This window comes from Phocoena sinus, chromosome 2, assembly GCF_008692025.1.
Source record: "Phocoena sinus isolate mPhoSin1 chromosome 2, mPhoSin1.pri, whole genome shotgun sequence".
Classification (NCBI taxonomy): Eukaryota; Metazoa; Chordata; class Mammalia; order Artiodactyla; family Phocoenidae; genus Phocoena; species Phocoena sinus.
The window spans coordinates 12,394,660-12,413,153 of NC_045764.1; the positions used below are offsets into that span (position 1 = coordinate 12,394,660).

The 18,494-nt window shown below is 41.9% G+C and overlaps 1 protein-coding gene across 1 annotated transcript in view; it reads left to right on the forward strand.

The window, feature by feature from the left end:
• The window catches only part of C2H10orf67 (chromosome 2 C10orf67 homolog), a 110,999-nt gene that overhangs the window by 79,879 nt on the left and 12,626 nt on the right, over positions 1-18,494 (forward strand). Inside the window, 2 exon segments of the mRNA XM_032619054.1 lie at positions 540-599; positions 1,255-1,419. Coding sequence (XP_032474945.1) covers positions 540-599; positions 1,255-1,419 — 225 coding nt within the window.

The following is an 18,494-nucleotide window of genomic DNA, read 5'->3' on the forward strand; positions in this document are numbered from 1 at the left end:
CTTCCTTTTTTGGTATATATAAAAAAATTTTTTTAATTGAAGCATTTAATTAATTTTTTTCCCAGCCTCATGGCTTGTGGGAATCTCAGTTCCCCCACCAGGGATTGAACCCACCCCCTGCCCCCAACAGTGGAAGCTCAGAGTCCTAACCACTAGATGCCCAGGGAATCCCCTAATTGGAGCATTTTAGAAACCCATTTTCTGCTAGAACCTAAATGCTTGATGGCAAGGTTTATGTATTATTTATTCTAAGAGTCTAGTGCAGTGCCTGGTACACAATAATGTTAATAAAATAAATACACATAAGCAAACAATTGCATGTTTTCCTATAATCTCTATTATAAAGTACTTTTTTTTCTGGGTGCAAATTTATTTTCTCTTCTAATTTACATTCAGTATTATAATTTATATTCCTATAATAGTTTGGGCAGTGAAATGGTTTAAAATGCCACTCTTTCATTGCTTAAGAAGTTTACCAAAAATTCTCTTTCTTAATCTTTGCAAATGATAACAAATGACATGGGTCTTTAATTTCACAGGTTAATAAACAGAAAGAGGACCTTGAAATGAGAAGAAAGTTTGATGCCATAGTCGCCAAGGTTTGCATTTAAGTTCTTTTTTTGTTTTTTCTTTTACTCTGTTCATTTCTTATTTGGGCATCTGGCTTGAAGAACCTATACACACCATCCCGAGGCTTTTCACTTTCCCACATCCAAGTTTGAAGGAGAAAACACTTAAAAGTGAGGCAAGACGTGTGCATGGGAGATGAGGGACTGGTGGGTGAGAGCAGTGAGGAGGGAGTGAGAGTGGAAGGTGTCACTGGCGTCCCAACCCCCAGGCTCAATGCCCTGGCCCTTCAGACTCCTGTCCCGTCGCTCCTGCCTGCGGCCCCCGACGCCCACCTCCACCTCCGTACAAATACGACACCCACCTCAAGCTACGACCTCACCCCACTCCACCAAGACCCCACCTTTCCAGGTGCTTCCAGAAAACACTGATCTCTTGGTATGTTTTTCTTAGCTCACGAGCATCAGTGGGAGGAATGGAAAATTGGGCCTCACCTGCAAATGAAATCAGGCAGGAGCGGAGGGCGCTGGGGGACCGGGGATGGTGGGACAGGGAGCAAGAGTAGATCCAGGCCCTTCGGGACTGCGATTCTAGCTCAGGAGAGGAGGACAAGGGAGGAAAAGAGAGGGAGGCGAATCGGAGGCATGTATAGTGAGAATAACAGAGCTGGCTCTTTTTCTGTGCCAGAGCCCCAGAGCCATCAAGGGGAAAGAAACCACCTTGTCCCCGTGGCCCTCACAGCCCGGGAGTGCACGCGCTCTGAGGCCACGTTCTTCCTTCACCGTTTCATTGCTTTCTAAGGCCAAAAGAGTCAAGAGTCCAAAGAAGGCTTCAAAGGAAGAGCAGCCTACGGTAAGACCCACTCACAGGACCACACCCCGGGACACCTTCACCTGCAAACAGTCTCAGACACCCGATTCCCCTTACTCCCTCTGCGTGCATCTGGGCAGGGGGCTCTGGCTTCTCTTCCCCTCACCGATGCGTCCTCATCAGGCCCCTTACCTTATCCAGGAGGATGCCACCGTTGTCCTGAGCGTGGTGGTTTATTTGGCTTAGTCACCATGGCTTCGTGGATCTCTATTAAATTAGCAACACAGAGAAGCCACATTCCAAGCGCTTTTTAGCGTGTATAATCTCTAACTCATGACTGCCCAGTATCTATCAGAGGCTTCCTGGAGACTCCCTGAAAGATGTGCAGTTGGAAAGTCCATTTGCTCATGGACTATTCTTTTTTTTTAATTAATTAATTTATTTATTTTTGGCCGTGTTGGGTCTTCATTGCTGCACACCGACTTTCTCTAGTTGTGGCGAGCAGGGGCTACTCTTCGTTGCGGTGTGCGGGCTTCTCTTGTGGAGCACAGGCTCTAGGTGCATGGGCTTCAGTAGTTGTGGTGCATGGGCTTCAGTAGTTGTGGCACACGGGCTTCAGTAGTTGTAGCACATGGGCTCTAGAGTGCAGGCTTAGTAGTTGTGGCGCACGGGCTTAGTTGCTCCGCGGCATGCAGAAGCATTGCAGAGTGGGGTTGGAGACAGGGACAGGGCAACCCCTTCCCTACAGCAAACCCAGGGCTCGAACCCATGTCCCGTGCATTGGTAGGCAGATTCTTAACCACTGCGCCACCAGGGAAGCCCTGCTCATGGACTGTTCTAAATCAACCATGGACTAGCTCATGCTATCGGAGACATACATCCATGAATTATATGCTAGAAACCTCCTTACCCCCAGATAATCAGAGTTGCTTCTACCTGGCCTACGGCGGTGCCATTGGTCTATATTAAAGGGCATATCAAGAAGTAGGTCTGTGATGTTCATCTCAGTGTTGGCTTATTGTGTGGACTGTGCAGAGACACTGCTCACTGCGTTACCCAATACCTCCCTTTAAAATGATCCTGGGGCGAACTTTCTTCTGAGCTTAGTTATGGGAATAGTTGCATTTCTCTGAACAATCGATCTATCTTGTGGGCCCTGTGAATCGTGCAACCAGTCAAAGCTCCTTTTCCACGTTGGCGTTTAGAAAGCTTAGAGGCTGATGGGTGACACATATGGCCAAGGTACAGCACTTCCTGGAAAGAGTCTGTCCACTAGAATCTTTTGGTTTCCCAGACTCTTTTGTCTTGTTTCTACGTGTCCCCGTGTTCTCCCTCCTTCTCCCCCAGGGGGCAGAATCTACCTCTCCGACACTCAGGGCAGGAGAACAGAGCGGAATCATGCTCGCTGTGTCATCCTTGCTCCAAGCGGGGGCAGGAAAAGGTAATAGCCCTCTCTCGCTCACTCACCAGGCAGATGGCTCACCACTCGAACCCACCACTTTCTCTCCTTTCGGAGGAGAAAGAGGGAAGTAGAGCAGCAGGTAGAGGGAGGCCAGGGTGTTAATACTGGTGGCAGTCACTCCACTTGGAAGGAAACCCCAGGACTTGAGAAAAAGCATTCTCCTCTAAGAGCGCGTCCACTTTGCAGAGTTAGGAAGTATCAACAACTGGAATTTCCTGAGGGGGAGCAGGACATTTGGGGAATGCGGCACATGACTGACCAATGACTGGGTTCTAGAAGTAAGATTTTTAGAATCCAGATCTGGGAAGTATTTGGCGGCGGTGAGTGGGGGGAGGAGGCCCACAACAAAGCAAGAAAACAAAAAGCAACCCCCTGCCCCCGGGGCTGAGCATGCAGGGCTGCCTGCTGACCTGGGGCGGGGGGCCCAGGCTTACTGGGCGAGGGGCTGTAGTCCAAGCCTGGGACTTAGGGAGTCTGTGGCCGAGGCAGTGTCCTGTTCCATAAACCTCTGTCAGCTACCTTGAGATCAGGGTGTGTGCCGGGGGTCTGTGGTCTGAGACTCTGAGCTGATGGCGGGAGCATTGCAGAGTGGGGTTGGAGACGGGGACAGGACAACCCCTTCCCTAGAGCAAACCCAGAGCCCTAACTAAATCCTAGAATTGCAGACTAGAAACTCCAAAGTCCCGAATTTACCCATCAAAATTGAGCTTCCAAAGTCCCAACGACAAGGGGCAGAAATACCACTGTTCTCCCCTACAGGAAAGACACCATGAAGGGGAGACAAAGGCAGACAGCATCTCTGAGAAGGTGTCATTTCAGTAGGGTTTTCTCCTAGTGTCACAGTCTCTCCTTCTGACCGTAATGACTGTTATCTAGATGTTTCCGAAGCTTACGAGTACATTTTGTCAGCTGGGAGACTCGGAAGTTAATGTGTAACTTTTACTTATTGTAAAACTTGGACTGGGGGAGGGGAGAGATGACATAAGCTGGAGTTTACATTTTCATAGGAATTGACTCGATTTTAAAGGGAAATATATTTTTCTAGCTCACCATTATTACTCTCATATACACTTTTGTTAATAATGATCCTATTATAAAGAGTGTTCCCTTCCATCACCTCCCCATGTGGTGTATTCTTCATTGTAGATTAGCTCTCTCTATATGCACTCTGGTTATCATTTTCCTGTTTCTCTCCTTTAAATATTTTATTATATTGAGGTAGTTGGACTTCTTAAAAATTGTCTTTAAAGGGTTTTGTCATCTTGACCACGTGTAAATGACCAAACAGAGAGCTTGCTGCAGGAAGTTTTTACATCAGTCATTTACCTTATCTAATTAATCATACTTATTTTTTGAAATCTGTGTCATTCGGTGGGAACAGCACACGTGCTTCACCCAGCGGCGCACACAGTGATAAACTGAGTGTTCAACCAGTCTGAAAAGCACAATAGGAACATTGCTGTGTGATTTCTATTTATGAAATATTTCACAACATGAAATTTGTATTTGGACAGCGTTTTTGTGTAAAGTTTATTTTTTGATAGCTGTAAAACATTTCAAATACTGAGGTTTCACAAAGCAAGGTTAACTTACATTCCCAGGTTTCCCTCCCACAGCCCCTGCTCCAGGGTAATTAGTTAATTAAGGCTGCACCCAGTAAATGCTTCCCTGGAAGACTTCTGAGCTTCCATGGGGTCACCTGTCTGCGCTGATGGAACATATGGTGCGCGCTTAGATCTGCAGAAAGCATCAGGACCCTTCCATGTGGGAAATGGGACAGGGGACAAAGTCAGTCGTATTCCCATTCTTAAAGTTCATTCAATACAAAGCAATTTGGACATAAGGAAAAACTTTAATAAAAGCTCTAGAATGTTGTTCCTTAAACGTTCAAGAATTGCAAGGTGAAGTACTTTTGCAATAGTTTTGCAAGTGTGACCATAGTCACCCTGCAAGCTAGTAATTTTTAAAAAATTATTATTACTGTGGGATATGGAATTATTATGGGTGTAGAGTATTATAGGCAAGGTGGGTGAAAGGAAGATCTTTCCCATTCCTCTCCTGTACATCCCTTTTATTTGATTGAGCTGCCCGTGAAGTTGAAAATACGCTCCATCAGAGAAGAAAATCATATAACCTGTTCATTGTTTCATTATTTCGTTATTTTTCCCCTGGGCTTGCCTTCCTAAAGCAGGTAGTTCATAGTTCTGTAGAGCTGTGTGAAAAAGCCAGCATTTTGCTCATTGTTGACCTGGCAGCCCAGGGTGGTGGAGTGGTACAGAGCTAGGACAGTCCCGGACACGTGTACGGTTGTATGGTCTTCAGGGACTGTCAAAGGATATTTACTGTATTTTGATAGATTATGTTGACACAAAAGAATTTTCCTTATCGTACTGGATCTTTGTTTTCTAATGGGAGTAGCTTTTTTTTTTTTTTTTTGGCTGTGCCGTGCGGCTTGCCGGGGTCACAGCGGCGAAAGCACTGAGTCCTAACCACTGGACCGCCAGGAAATTCCTGAATAGGAATAACTTTAAAATGTGGAGATAATTGAAATCATACACAACAATTACTTGTTTTTTATTTTAAAATCAAATTTGTCATTTGCCGCTAAAGTGAATGCATCTTTAGATTCTGTTGTCAGAGACCAAAATTGAAAAATCTGAGTAATACCATATTTAAACTTCAACTGAAAGGTGGCATTGACTTTCTGTATTATTCTACTCTAAGTAGTTTGATGATAAATAAGTACTTTCAGTATATTGGGGACTGAAAATATTTTGGTGAAAATAATATCCAGCGTTTGTTCCACAAATGAAAAATGGTTTTTGTTAAAAATCACTTGATTTTTAACAAAAAATCAAGTGATGGCGCAGTGGTTGGGAGTCCGCCCGCTGATGCAGGGGACACAGGTTCGTGCCTTGGTCTGGGAGGATCCCACATGCCACGGAGCGGCTGGGCCCATGAGCCATGGACGCTGAGCCTGCGCGTCCGGAGCCTGTGCTCCGCAGCAGGAGAGGCCACAGCAGTGAGAGGCCCGCATACTGCACAAAAAAACAACAACAACAAAAAAATCACTTGAAAGGTTTTATGCTTTGTCTTCTTCTTGTTTATTTTTGCTGGGGAAGAATAATAACATTTTACTTGTAGAGTTTGTGATATTTAAGTATAATTTCATTTAAGGGCTTAAGATTGTTGTGGAAATCAGGAAAAGAAGAGATTAGTATCAATTGCTATTCTTCCCTGGACACTCTGAGCCATAGGGCAGATGCTAGGTCCTGACCACATGTAATATCACCTTGGTGGTAACAGAGGAAATGTCATTCAGGAGCCCACAGGGCAGCCACCTGACCCCTCACTGCATGGTGTGCTTTATTCCATTTACCTGGGTTTCAGCTGTGGGTTTCTTTCCAGTTCTCCCTGGGAATTGGGGCCAGTCTTGAACACCAGGTCATTTGCCAGAGTCCTGATACTGCCGGGACTTGGGTCTCACCCCCTGAACATTTGACTTGCTGCCACCCATCCTAACTGCCATCATTGCATGTACTAGTTCTGCTGTGAATTCTATTACAAACACTGTCATAGAACAGCTTTAATACCGATGTTCACCACTGTCAACCTGAGGTAGCTACACCCCACTGGATGCTGGCATTGGACTATCAGCCACCCTCTTCGGGTCCAGCTCTTCCAGCTTGTCAGTTTCTCCAGCCCTGACCTCTTCAGGTTTCTCCTCAAACCCTAGGGATTAGTTTGTATAAATTACAACATATTTCAATTCCCCTTTCTTTAGGAATGTATTTTCGTGGAGGGTGGTACTTAGACTTTTCTTCGTGTAATGCCTCAGTTGTAGTCACCATTCGTTCATCAAAAAACTAAACTAATTAAAGGAAAGCTATTTGTTTCCCCTTATTCACCTATTACATATTACTGCTAACTTGCATTTCTGATCAACTTTAGATAACCAAGGATAGCTCACTGAATTGATTTTATGCCAGCCAAATCCAAAGAGTTCTTATGTTTTGTTAGCCTATGCAGCCTTATTAGGGAATCAGGTATACTGATTTTTAGGCTTTTAAAAAATCTTGAATATAGCCTGAGGATCTCCTTCACTAATTTCTATGTGGGAAACATTCTTCTGTTGACTATATGAATATATATATATATCTCCAGAATAGAATAAGGAGTTTCTTATAACCAGTGCCATGAAGTGTTACGGAGTCCAGTTAATCCAATGGCTGAAAGCATATGGTGAACCCATACTGTGTTTCATGCCACCAGAACCGATAGACATGAGCCTGAATGTCCTAGAGAGTAATTCTGGTGGTCTTTCTCTCTAGTTGAATATATGCAAGTGGATTCTGATTAAGATTCATAACATTTCTGTCTGGTTTACATTAAATAAGGCATAAGTGTATTTTAAAGGTAAATTTTATACTTAAATTAGAAAGATTTCAATAGTTTGGGATTCTTATACAACCACTGGAATAGCTAGGAGAACATCTATTAGGAAAGCAACAAAAAAAAGATTTCAGACTGAAGCACCCAAGCAGCTGGTTGATAAGAGATCAGTGAGAAGTCATTGCAATTTGTAGGAGCCCCTGGAAATCTCCCACCAAATAGCTTAGTCTTCAGCAGTAAAGATAGTGTTTAAGAGTTCTCCAGAGATAATCTTGGGGGGACCTTGAAGATGGCGGAAGAGTAAGACGCGGAGATCGCCTTCCTCCCCACGGATACACCAGAAATACATCCACACGTGGAACAACTCCTACAGAACTCCTACTGAAGGCTGGCAGAAGACCTCAGACCTCCCAAAAGGCAAGAAACTCCCCACGTACCTGGGTAGGCCAAAAGAAAAAAAGAAAAAACAGAGACAAAAGAATAAGGACGGCACCTGCACCAGTGGGAGGGAGCTGTGAAGGAAGAAAAGTTTCCACACACTAGGAAGCCCCTCTGCGGGCGGAGACTGCGGGAGGCGGAGGGGGGAGTTTCGGGACCGCGGAGTAGTGCACAGCGACGGGTGCGGAGGGCAAAGCGGGGAGATTCCTGCACAGACGATCGGTGCCAACCAGCACTCACCAACCCGAGAGGCTTGTCTGCTCACCCGCCGGGGCGGGCGGGGCTGCGAGCTGAGGCTCGGGTTTTGGTTTTGGACGGAGCTCAGGGAGAGGACTGGGGTTGGCGGCTTGAACATACCCTGAAGGGGTAGTGCACCACGACTAGCCGGGAGGGAGTTCGGGGAAAAGCCTGCACCTGCCGAAGAGGCAAGAGACTTTTTCTTCCCTCTTTGTTTCCTGGTGCGCGAGGAGAGGGGTTTAAGAGCGCTGCTTAAAGGATCTCCAGAGACGGGCGCGAGCCGCGGCTAAAAGCGCGAACCCCAGAGACGGGCGCGAGTCGCGGCTAAAAGCGCGAACCCCAGAGACGGGCGCGAGCCGCGGCTGAAAGCGCGAACCCCAGAGATGGGCGCGAGCCGCGGCTAAAACCGCGGACCCCAGAGACGGGCGGGAGACGCTAAGGCTGCTGCTGCCGCCACCAAGGGGCCTGTGTGCGAGCGCAGGTCACTCTCCACACCCCTCTTCCGCGGAGCCTGTGCAGCCCGCCACTGCCAGGTTCCCGGGATCCAGGGACAACTTCCCCGGGACAACGCACGGTGGGCCTCAGGCTGGTGCACCGTCACGCCGGCCTCTGCCGCAACGTCATGCCACCTCTGCCGCCGCAGGCCCGCCCCGCACGCAGTGCCCCTCCTTCCCCCATCCCCCAACCCCCGGCCTGAGTGAGCCGGAGGCCCCGAATCCGCGGCTCCTTTAACCCCGTCCTGTCTGAGCGAAAAAACAGACGCCCTCCAGCGACCTACACGCAGAGGCAGGGCCAAATCCAAAGCTGAGCTCCTGTGAGCTGTGAGAACAAAGAGGAGAAAGGGAAATCTCTCCCAGCAGCCACAGAAGCAGCGGATTAAAGCTCCACAATCAACTTGATATACTCTGCATCTGTGGAATACCTGAATAGACAAGGAATGATCCCAAATTGAAGAGGTGGAATTTAGGAGCGAGATCTATGATTTTTTTCCCTTTTCCTCTTTTTGTGAATGTGTACGTGTATGCTTTGGTATGAGATCTTGTCTGTATACTCTTGCTTCCACCATTTGTCCTAGGGCTCTATCCGTCCATGATTTTTTTTTAAAAATTCTTTTTCTTAATAATTAAGTTTAATTTTAATAACTTTATTATACTTTACCTTCGTTCTTTCTTTCTTTCCTTCCTTCCTTCCCTCCTTTAGACAACGAATCACCCCAAATTGAGGAGGTGGTCTCTGAGAGCAAGATTTATGATTTTTCCCCCTTTACCTCTTTTTGTGAAGGTGTATGTGTATGCTTCTGTGTAAGATTTTCTCTGTATAGCTTTCCTTCCAACATTTGTCCTAAGGCTCTATCCGTCCCTTTTTTTTTTTTCTAAATATTTTTTAATTCAATAACTATATTATACTTTATTTTATTTTTACTGTATCATCTTTCTTTCTGTCTTTTTTCCTTCTTTCCCTCCTTTCTTCCTTCCTCCCTCCCTCCCTCCCTCCCTCCTTTCTTTCCTTCTTTGCTTCTTTCTTCCTTCCTTCCTTTCCTCCTTTCCTTCTTTCTTTACTCAAACTTCTACTAATTCTCTCTACTTTTTCTCCCTTTTATTCTGAGCGGTGTGGATGAAAGGCTCTTGGTGCTCCAGCCAGGAGTCAGGGCTCTGCCTCTGAGGTAGGAGAGCCAACTTCAGGACACTGGTCAACAAGAGACCTCCCAGCTCCACATAATATTAAACAGTGGAAATCTCCCAGAGACCTCCATCTTAACACCAGCACCCAGCTTCACTCAACGACCAGCAAGCCACAGTGCTGGACAACCTATGCCAAACAACTAGCAAAACAGGAACACAACCCCACCCATTAGCAGAGAGGCTGCCTAAAATCATAATAAGGCCACAGACACCCCAAAACACACCACCAGACGTGAACCTGCCCACTAGAGAGACAAGATCCAGCCTCATCCAGCACAACACAGGCACTAGTCCCCTCCACCAGGAAGCCTACACAACCCACTGAAACAACCTTAGCCACTGGAGACAGACATCAAAAACAACGGGAACTACGAAAGTGCAGCCTGCAAAAAGGAGACCCCAAACACAGTAAGATAAGCAAAATGAGAAGACAGAAAAACACACAGCAGATGAAGGAGCAAGATAAAAACCCACCAGACCTAACAAATGAAGAGGAAATAGGCAATCTACCTGAAAAGGAATTCAGAATAATGATAGTAAGGATGATCCGAAATCTTGGAAGTAGAATGGACAAAATGCAAGAAACAGTTAACAAGGACCTACAAGAACTAAAGATGAAACAGGCAACGATGAACAATGCAATAAATGAAATTAAAATCACTCTAGATAGGATCAATAGCAGAATAACTGAGGCAGAAGAACGGATAAGTGACCTGGAAGATAAAGTAGTGGAAATAACTACTGCAGAGCAGAATAAAGAAAAAAGAATGAAAAGAACTGAGGACAGTCTCAGAGACCTCTGGGACAACATGAAACGCACCAACATTCGAATTATAGGGGTTCCAGAAGAAGAATAAAGAAAGAAAGGGACTGAGAAAATATTTGAAGAGATTATAGTTGAAAACTTCCCTAATATGGGAAAAGAAATAGTTAATCAAGTCCAGGAAGCACAGAGAGTCCCATACAGGATAAATACAAGGAGAAACACGCCAAAACACATATTAATCAAACTGTCAAAAATTAAATACAAAGAAAGCATATTAAAAGCAGCAAGGGAAAAACAACAAATAACACACAAGGGAATCCCCATAAGGTTAACAGCTGATCTCTCAGCAGAAACCCTACAAACCAGAAGGGAGTGGCAGGACATACTGAAAGTGATGAAGGAGAAAAGCCTGCAACCAAGACTACTCTACCCAGCAAGGATCTCATTCACATTTGATGGAGAAATTAAAACCTTTACAGACAAGCAAAAGCTGAGAGAGTTCAGCACCACCAAACCAGCTTTACAACAAATGCTAAAGGAACTTCTCTAGACACGAAACACAAGGGAAGGAAACGACCTATAGTAGCGAACCCAAAACAATATAGAAAATGGGAATAGGAACATACATATCGATAATTACCTTAAATGTAAATGGACTAAATGCTCCCACCAAAAGACACAGATTGGCTGAATGGATACAAAAACAAGACCCTTATATATGCTGTCTACAAGAGACCCACTTCAGACCTAGAGACACATACAGACTGAAAGTAAGGGGATGGAAAAAGATATTCCATGCAAATGGAAACCAAAAGAAAGCTGGAGTAACAATTCTCGTATCAGACAAAATAGACTTTAAAATAAGGACTATTAAAAGGGACAAAGAAGGACACTACATAATGATCAAGGGATCGATCCAAGAAGAAGATATAACAATTGTAAATATTTATGCACCCAACATAGGAGCACCTCAATACATAAGGCAAATACTAACAACCATAAAAGGGGAGATCAACAGTAACACATTCATAGTAGGGGACTTTAACACCCCACTTTCACCCATGGACAGATCATCCAAAATGAAAATAAATAAGGAAACACAAGCTTTAAATGATACATTAAACAAGATGGACTTAATTGATATTTATAGGACACTCCATCCAAAAACAACAGAATACACATTTTTCTCAAGTGCTCATGGAACATTCTCCAGGATAGATCATATCTTGGGTCACAAATCAAGCCTTGGTAAATTTAAGAAAACTGAAATTGTATCAAGTATCTTTTCCGACCACAACACCATGAGACTAGATATCAATTACAGGAAAAGATCTGTAAAAAATACAAACACATGGAGGCTAAACAATACACTACTTAATAATGAAGTGATCACTGAAGAAATCAAAGAGGAAATAAAAAAATACCTAGAAACAAATGACAATGGAGACACAACGACCCAAAACCTATGGGATGCAGTAAAAGCAGTTCTAAGGGGGAAGTTTATAGCAATACAAGCCCACCTTAAGAAGCAGGAAACATCTCGAATAAACAACCTAACCTTGCACCTCAAGCAATTAGAGAAAGAAGAACAAAAAAACCCCAAAGCTAGCAGAAGGAAAGAAATCATAAAAATCAGATCAGAAATAAATGAAAAAGAAATGAAGGAGACGATAGCAAAGATCAATAAAACTAAAAGCTGGTTCTTTGAGAAGATAAACAAAATAGATAAACCACTAGCCAGACTCATCAAGAAAAAAAGGGAGAAGACTCAAATCAATAGAATTAGAAATGAAAAAGGAGAAGTAACAACTGACACTGCAGAAATAAAAAAAATCATGAGAGATTACTACAAGCAACTCTATGCCAATAAAATGGACAATCTGGAAGAAATGGACAAATTCTTAGAAATGCACAACCTGCCAAGACTGAATCAGGAAGAAATAGAAAATATGAACAGACCAATCACAAGCACTGAAATTGAAACTGTGATTAAAAACCTTCCAACAAACAAAAGCCCAGGACCAGATGGCTTCACAGGTGAATTCTATCAAACGTTTAGAGAAGAGCTAACACCTATCCTTCTCGAACTCTTCCAAAATATAGCAGAGGGAGGAACACTCCCAAATTCCTTCTACGAGGCCACCATCACCTTGATACCAAAACCAGACAAGGATGTCACAAAGAAAGAAAACTACAGGCCAATATCACTGATGAACATAGATGCAAAAATCCTCAACAAAATACTAGCAAACAGAATCCAACAGCACATTAAAAGGATCATACACCATGATCAAGTGGGGTTTATTCCAGGAATGCAAGGATTCTTCAATATACGCAAATCTATCAATGTGATAAACCATATTAACGAATTGAAGGAGAAAAACCATATGATCATCTCAATTGATGCAGAGAAAGCTTTTGACAAAATTCAACACCCATTTATGATAAAAACCCTGCAGAAAGTAGGCATAGAGGGAACTTTCCTCAACATAATAAAGGCCATATATGACAAGCCCACAGCAAACATCATCCTCAATGGTGAAAAACTGAAAGCATTTCCACTAAGATCAGGAACAAGACAAGGTTGCCCACTCTCACCACTCTTATTCAACATAGTTTTGGAAGTTTTAGCCACAGCAATCAGAGAAGAAAAGGAAATAAAAGGAATCCAAATCGGAAAAGAAGAAGTAAAGCTGTCACTGTTTTGCAGACGACATGATACTATACATAGAGAATCCTAAAGATGCTACCAGAAAACTACTAGAGCTAATCAATGAATTTGGTAAAGTAGCAGGATACAAAATTAATGCACAGAAATCTCTGGCATTCCTATATACTAATGATGAAAAATCTGAAAGTGAAATCAAGAAAACACTCCCATTTACCATTGCAACAAAAAGAATAAAATATCTAGGAATAAACCTACCTAAGGAGACGAAAGACCTGTATGCAGAAAATTATAAGACACTGATGAAAGAAATTAAAGATGATACAAATAGATGGAGAGATATACCATGTTCTTGGATGGGAAGAATCAACATTGTGAAAATGACTCTACTACCCAAAGCAATCTACAGATTCAATGCAATCCCTATCAAACTACCACTGGCATTTTTCACAGAACTAGAACAAAAAATTTTGCAATTTGTATGGAAACACAAAAGACCCCGAATAGCCAAAGCAATCTTGAGAACGAAAAAAGGAGCTGGAGGAATCAGGCTCCCTGACTTCATACTATATTACAAAGCAACAGTAATCAAGACAGTATGGTACTGGCACAAAAACAGAAAGATAGATCAGTGGAACAGGATAGAAAGCCCAGAGATAAACCCACGCACATATGGACACCTTATCTTTGATAAAGGAGGCAGGAATGTACAGTGGAGAAAGGACAGCCTCTTCAATAAATGGTGCTGGGAAAACTGGACAGGTACATGTAAAAGTATGAGATTACATCACTCCCTAACACCATACACAAAAATAAGCTCAAAATGGATTAAAGACCTAAATGTAAGGCCAGAAACTTTCAAACTCTTAGAAGAAAACATAGGAAGAACACTCTATGACATAAATCACAGCAAGATCCTTTCTGACCCACCTCCTAGAGTAATGGAAATAAAAACAAAAATAAACAAATGGGACCTAATGAAACTTCAAAGCTTTTGCACAGCAAAGGAAACCATAACCAAGACCAAAAGACAACCCTCAGAATGGGAGAAAACATTTGCAAATGAAGCAACTGACAAAGGATTAATCTCCAAAATTTACAAGCAGCTCATGCAGCTCAATAACAAAAAAACAAACAACCCCATCCAAAAATGGGCAGAAGACCTAAATAGACATTTCTCCAAAGAAGATATACAGAATGCCAACAAACACATGAAAGAATGCTCAACATCATTAATCATTAGAGAAATGCAAATCAAAACTACAATGAGATATCATCTCACACCAGTCAGAATGGCCATCATCAAAAAATCTATAAACAATAAATGCTGGAGAGTGTGTGGAGAAAAGGGGACACTCTTGCACTGCTGGTGGGAATGTGAAATGGTTCAGCCACTATGGAGAACAGTATGGAGGTTCATTAAAAAAACTACAAATAGAATTACCATATGACCCAGCAATCCCACTACTGGGCATATACCCTGAGAAAACCAAAATTCAAAAAGAGTCATGTACCAAAATGTTCATTGCAGCTCTATTTACAATAGCCCGGAGATGGAAACAACCTAAGCGCCCATCATCGGATGAATGGATAAAGAAGATGTGGCACATATACACAATGGAATATTACTCAGCCTTAAAAAGAAATGAAATTGAGCTATTTGTAATGAGATGGATAGACCTAGAATCTGTCATACAGAGTGAAGTAAGTCAGAAAGAAAAAGACAAATACCGTATGCTAACACATATATATGGAATTTAAGGGAAAAAAATGTCATGAAGAACCTAGGGGTAAGATAGGAATAAAGACGCAGACCTACTGGAGAACGGACTTAAGGATATGGGGAGGGGGAAGGGTGAGTTTTGACAGGGCGAGAGAGAGTCATGGACATATACACACTAACAAACGTAGTAAGGTAGATAGCTGGGGGGAAGCAGCCGCAAGGCACAGGGATATTAGCTCGGTGCTTTGTGACAGCCTGGAAGGGTGGGATGGGGAGAGTGGGAGGGAGGGAGACGCAAGAGGGAAGACATATGGGAACATATGTATATGTATAGCTGATTCACTTTGTTGTAAAGCAGAAACTAACACACCATTGTAAAGCAATTATACCCCAATAAAGATGTTTAAAAAAAAAAAAAAAAAAAAAAAAACTCTAAAAAAACAAAAAAACAACAACAAAAAAAAAGAGTTCTCCAGAAAGTCACTGTGCAACTCATATTTGTCCATTCGTCTTGCTCAAAATGCCTTTGGATGATCTTTTCCAATGTGTCCATCAAAAGTACATTTCTTTGGAGTTTCTAACATGTTATATTCTTCAGAAAATTATAATTTAATATAGATATTTTCATGTAACAAAAATGGATATGATTTGCCACGGCAAGGTTTGCATTTGACACCTTCATTTATACCACTTCTGGAGCTTTTATTTTTTTTATATATCTATGTTTCTGCCCGGTATCATCTTCTTTCTTCCTGAAGAACTTCCTTTTGCAGTGATTATAGTGCAGGTCTGCTGGCAACAAATTCTCTCAGCTTTTGCTTGTCTGAAAAAAAGTTTATTTTGCCTGTTTTTTTTTTTTTTTTTTGCGGTACGCGAGCCTCTCACTGTTGTGGCCTCTCCTGTTGCAGCGGACACGCAGGCCCAGTGGCCATGGCTCACGGGCCCAGCCACTCCGCGGCATGTGGGATCTTCCTGGACCGGGGCACGAACCCGTGTCCCCTGCATCGGCAGGCGGACCCTCAACCACTGCGCCAACAGGGAAGCCCTTGCCTGTATTTTTGACAGATTTTTTTTCTGAGTATGGAAGCCTGAGTTGACAGTTTCTTTTCTTTAATACTTTGAAGATGTCACTCCCTTATCTTTTGTCTTGCATAGTTTCAGACAAAAAGTCTACTGTATATTTTAACTTTGTTTCTGTGTCTGTAATGTGTCTTTTACTTTGGAATGCCTTTAGAACTTTCTCTTTCTCTTTGCTTTTCAACAGTTAGACTATAATGTGCTTTGGAGTGTTTGTTGTCCCTCTCTCTTTCTTTCTCTCTGTCCTAATGGACTTTCTTGAATTTGGGGTTTGGTGTCTTTCATTAACTCCTTACCATTATCTTTAATTATGTCTCTTGCCCTATTCTCTCTCCCTTCTTCTCAGATTCTGATTACACATATGTTAGACCATCTGATATTGTCACCAAATTCTTGGATATTCCGATCATTGATTTTAAATGACTTTTCCTCTTTGTGTTTCAGTTTGGGGTATTTTTTTGACCTACCTTCAAATTTACTAATTGTTTTCCTCAGCTGTATTGATTAGTCAAAGAAATTAATTTCTTCATCTTTTAAAAAAATTTCTAATATTTACATTTGACTTTTTTTTTACATTTTCCAAATCTCTGCTGAAATTATCTATTTATTGTTTACCATCTATATTGTTCACTTTTTCTCCTAGGTTCTTTAACATTTTAATTATAGTTAAAGTCCTCATCTGATAGTTCCACGATCCATGGGTTATCTTCGAATCTGATTCTGTTGATTGCTTTGTCTCCTGACAATAGGTTCTTTTCCTTTTTGTCTGTCTCATAATTTTCGATTGAATATCAGTCATCATGTGTAGAATAGTAGAGACTGAAATAAACAGTGTTCACACCTGGAAATGGCATGCCTCTTCCTGTAACAGACTGTTATTGTAAGCGGTAGAGCCAATCTAGCCAAAAGTTGAATTGAGTTTGGTTGTTGCTACGGTTCCTTTTAGTGGGCCACAACCTTGATATTCTTGCAGTGGGTGTGTGCTTAGAATGGGAATGAGGGTAACAGAGTGCTTTTCTCTGTGTGCTGCTCCACCTTTAGCTTTCAGCAGAGCTATCCACCTGTGCCACCGAGTAAGTCTCTCTATGCTCTTACGCCTTCCTTGGTAATAGACTGCTATTGCTTGGTACTTCACAGGTGAGGGCAGAAAGAGTTTTCTGTTGTTCTAAAGCAAACTTACTCTTTGGGAAGTGCTGTGTGCCTGTGGCTCTTGTCTATTTTTGAAAGAATTTTGAAATTGAATTCTAATAATTTTGTTAGAAGAAAATTCACCAGCGATATATGGAGGTAAATGTTCTGTTTTGCCTTCTGGCTTACGCAGTGATCAGTGCCTGACTGCATACAACCTCCTAGTCTATCCTCAGTGCTCTCAATTCTTAAGTCTCTTCTTTCCAGACTGTAAGCACACAGGCTGCTTCTCCTCTCTTCCTATGGTTGCATCACTCTCCCCTCCCCACCCACCACCATGCCAACTACCACCTGCTGGCACATTACTGGTATTCAGAATTAGTTGTTTGCTTAGAAGGTAATCAGAAAAAGAAATGATAATATGGAAGTCAAGATTAATGAAATTTTAAGGACAGAAGATCATCTTTCTTCCTGAGTTAGAAACATTGTTTTGATAGAAATATATTTGATGGTTTAAAGGAGAGACTCAAGGAGGCATTAAACCCAGAAGGAACGGCCCAAGTTTCAGAAGAGGGATGTTTGTGGAAATTGGGAGAAATGAAAGAATGTGATGAGTCTTTGATTAACATGGAAAGGAGAAAGAGGATATGATAAGGAATCTGGTTGATCATATGACAGTTAATAAACATAATTACATTCCTGTTATTACAAACCTTGGCTGTTGATTCCAAATTTAGATTATATTTATTAAATGTTGGGTATTTTTTTAAACATGTTTTAAGTGCTTAAACTAGGAAATAAATTTAAGAATCATAATTCTTAAATTTCTGTTGTAAATAAAACTTATTTCTTAGTTTTATAGACTTTTAGCTATAAATATATATACAAATTCCAAAAAAAGAGAAATATTTATAATGAATTATGTCCAGTCACAATGTTCGATTATCTTTGTAATTATTTAATTTACATTTTCCTACTTAGGAAGTTATCTCCTTTTCTATTACCACTCATTTTCACCTCTATCTACTGTTTAGCAGTCCAGTGTTTGCACCTGTCAATGAAGTAGCCACATAAAGACCAGCACATGTATTCCAGAGAAAATGGAACGCCAGCAGCTGGCAAAACAAAATGACAGTTTAATGTGGACAGAGCCAGGATTGAATATAACGTGCTATAGCGGGAGTTGAAAGTTCAACTCAAACTGGAGAGCAAACACTCTAGTCTACATGTGGTGCTTTTTTTTTAATGAAAAGAGGAGCTATCTTTGTCATTGTCAGAGTATTGTCTTTGGGAGAGATTGAATAATTGTTTGCTTTACAGAAGATATGGTTTAGCACAGTTTTATCTCTAGTTATTACAGAGTTGATCATTATATGAGAGTTAGGAAAAAGGAGCCTTGAAAATTGGAACTAATTTTTACTGTATGCAAATTTAAACACAGAATCTTTTTTTTCCTTTTTTAAATTTTTAATTTAATTTTATTTATTTATTATTTTTGGCTGCGTTGGGTCTTCGTTGCTGTGTGCGGGCTTTCTCTAGTTGTG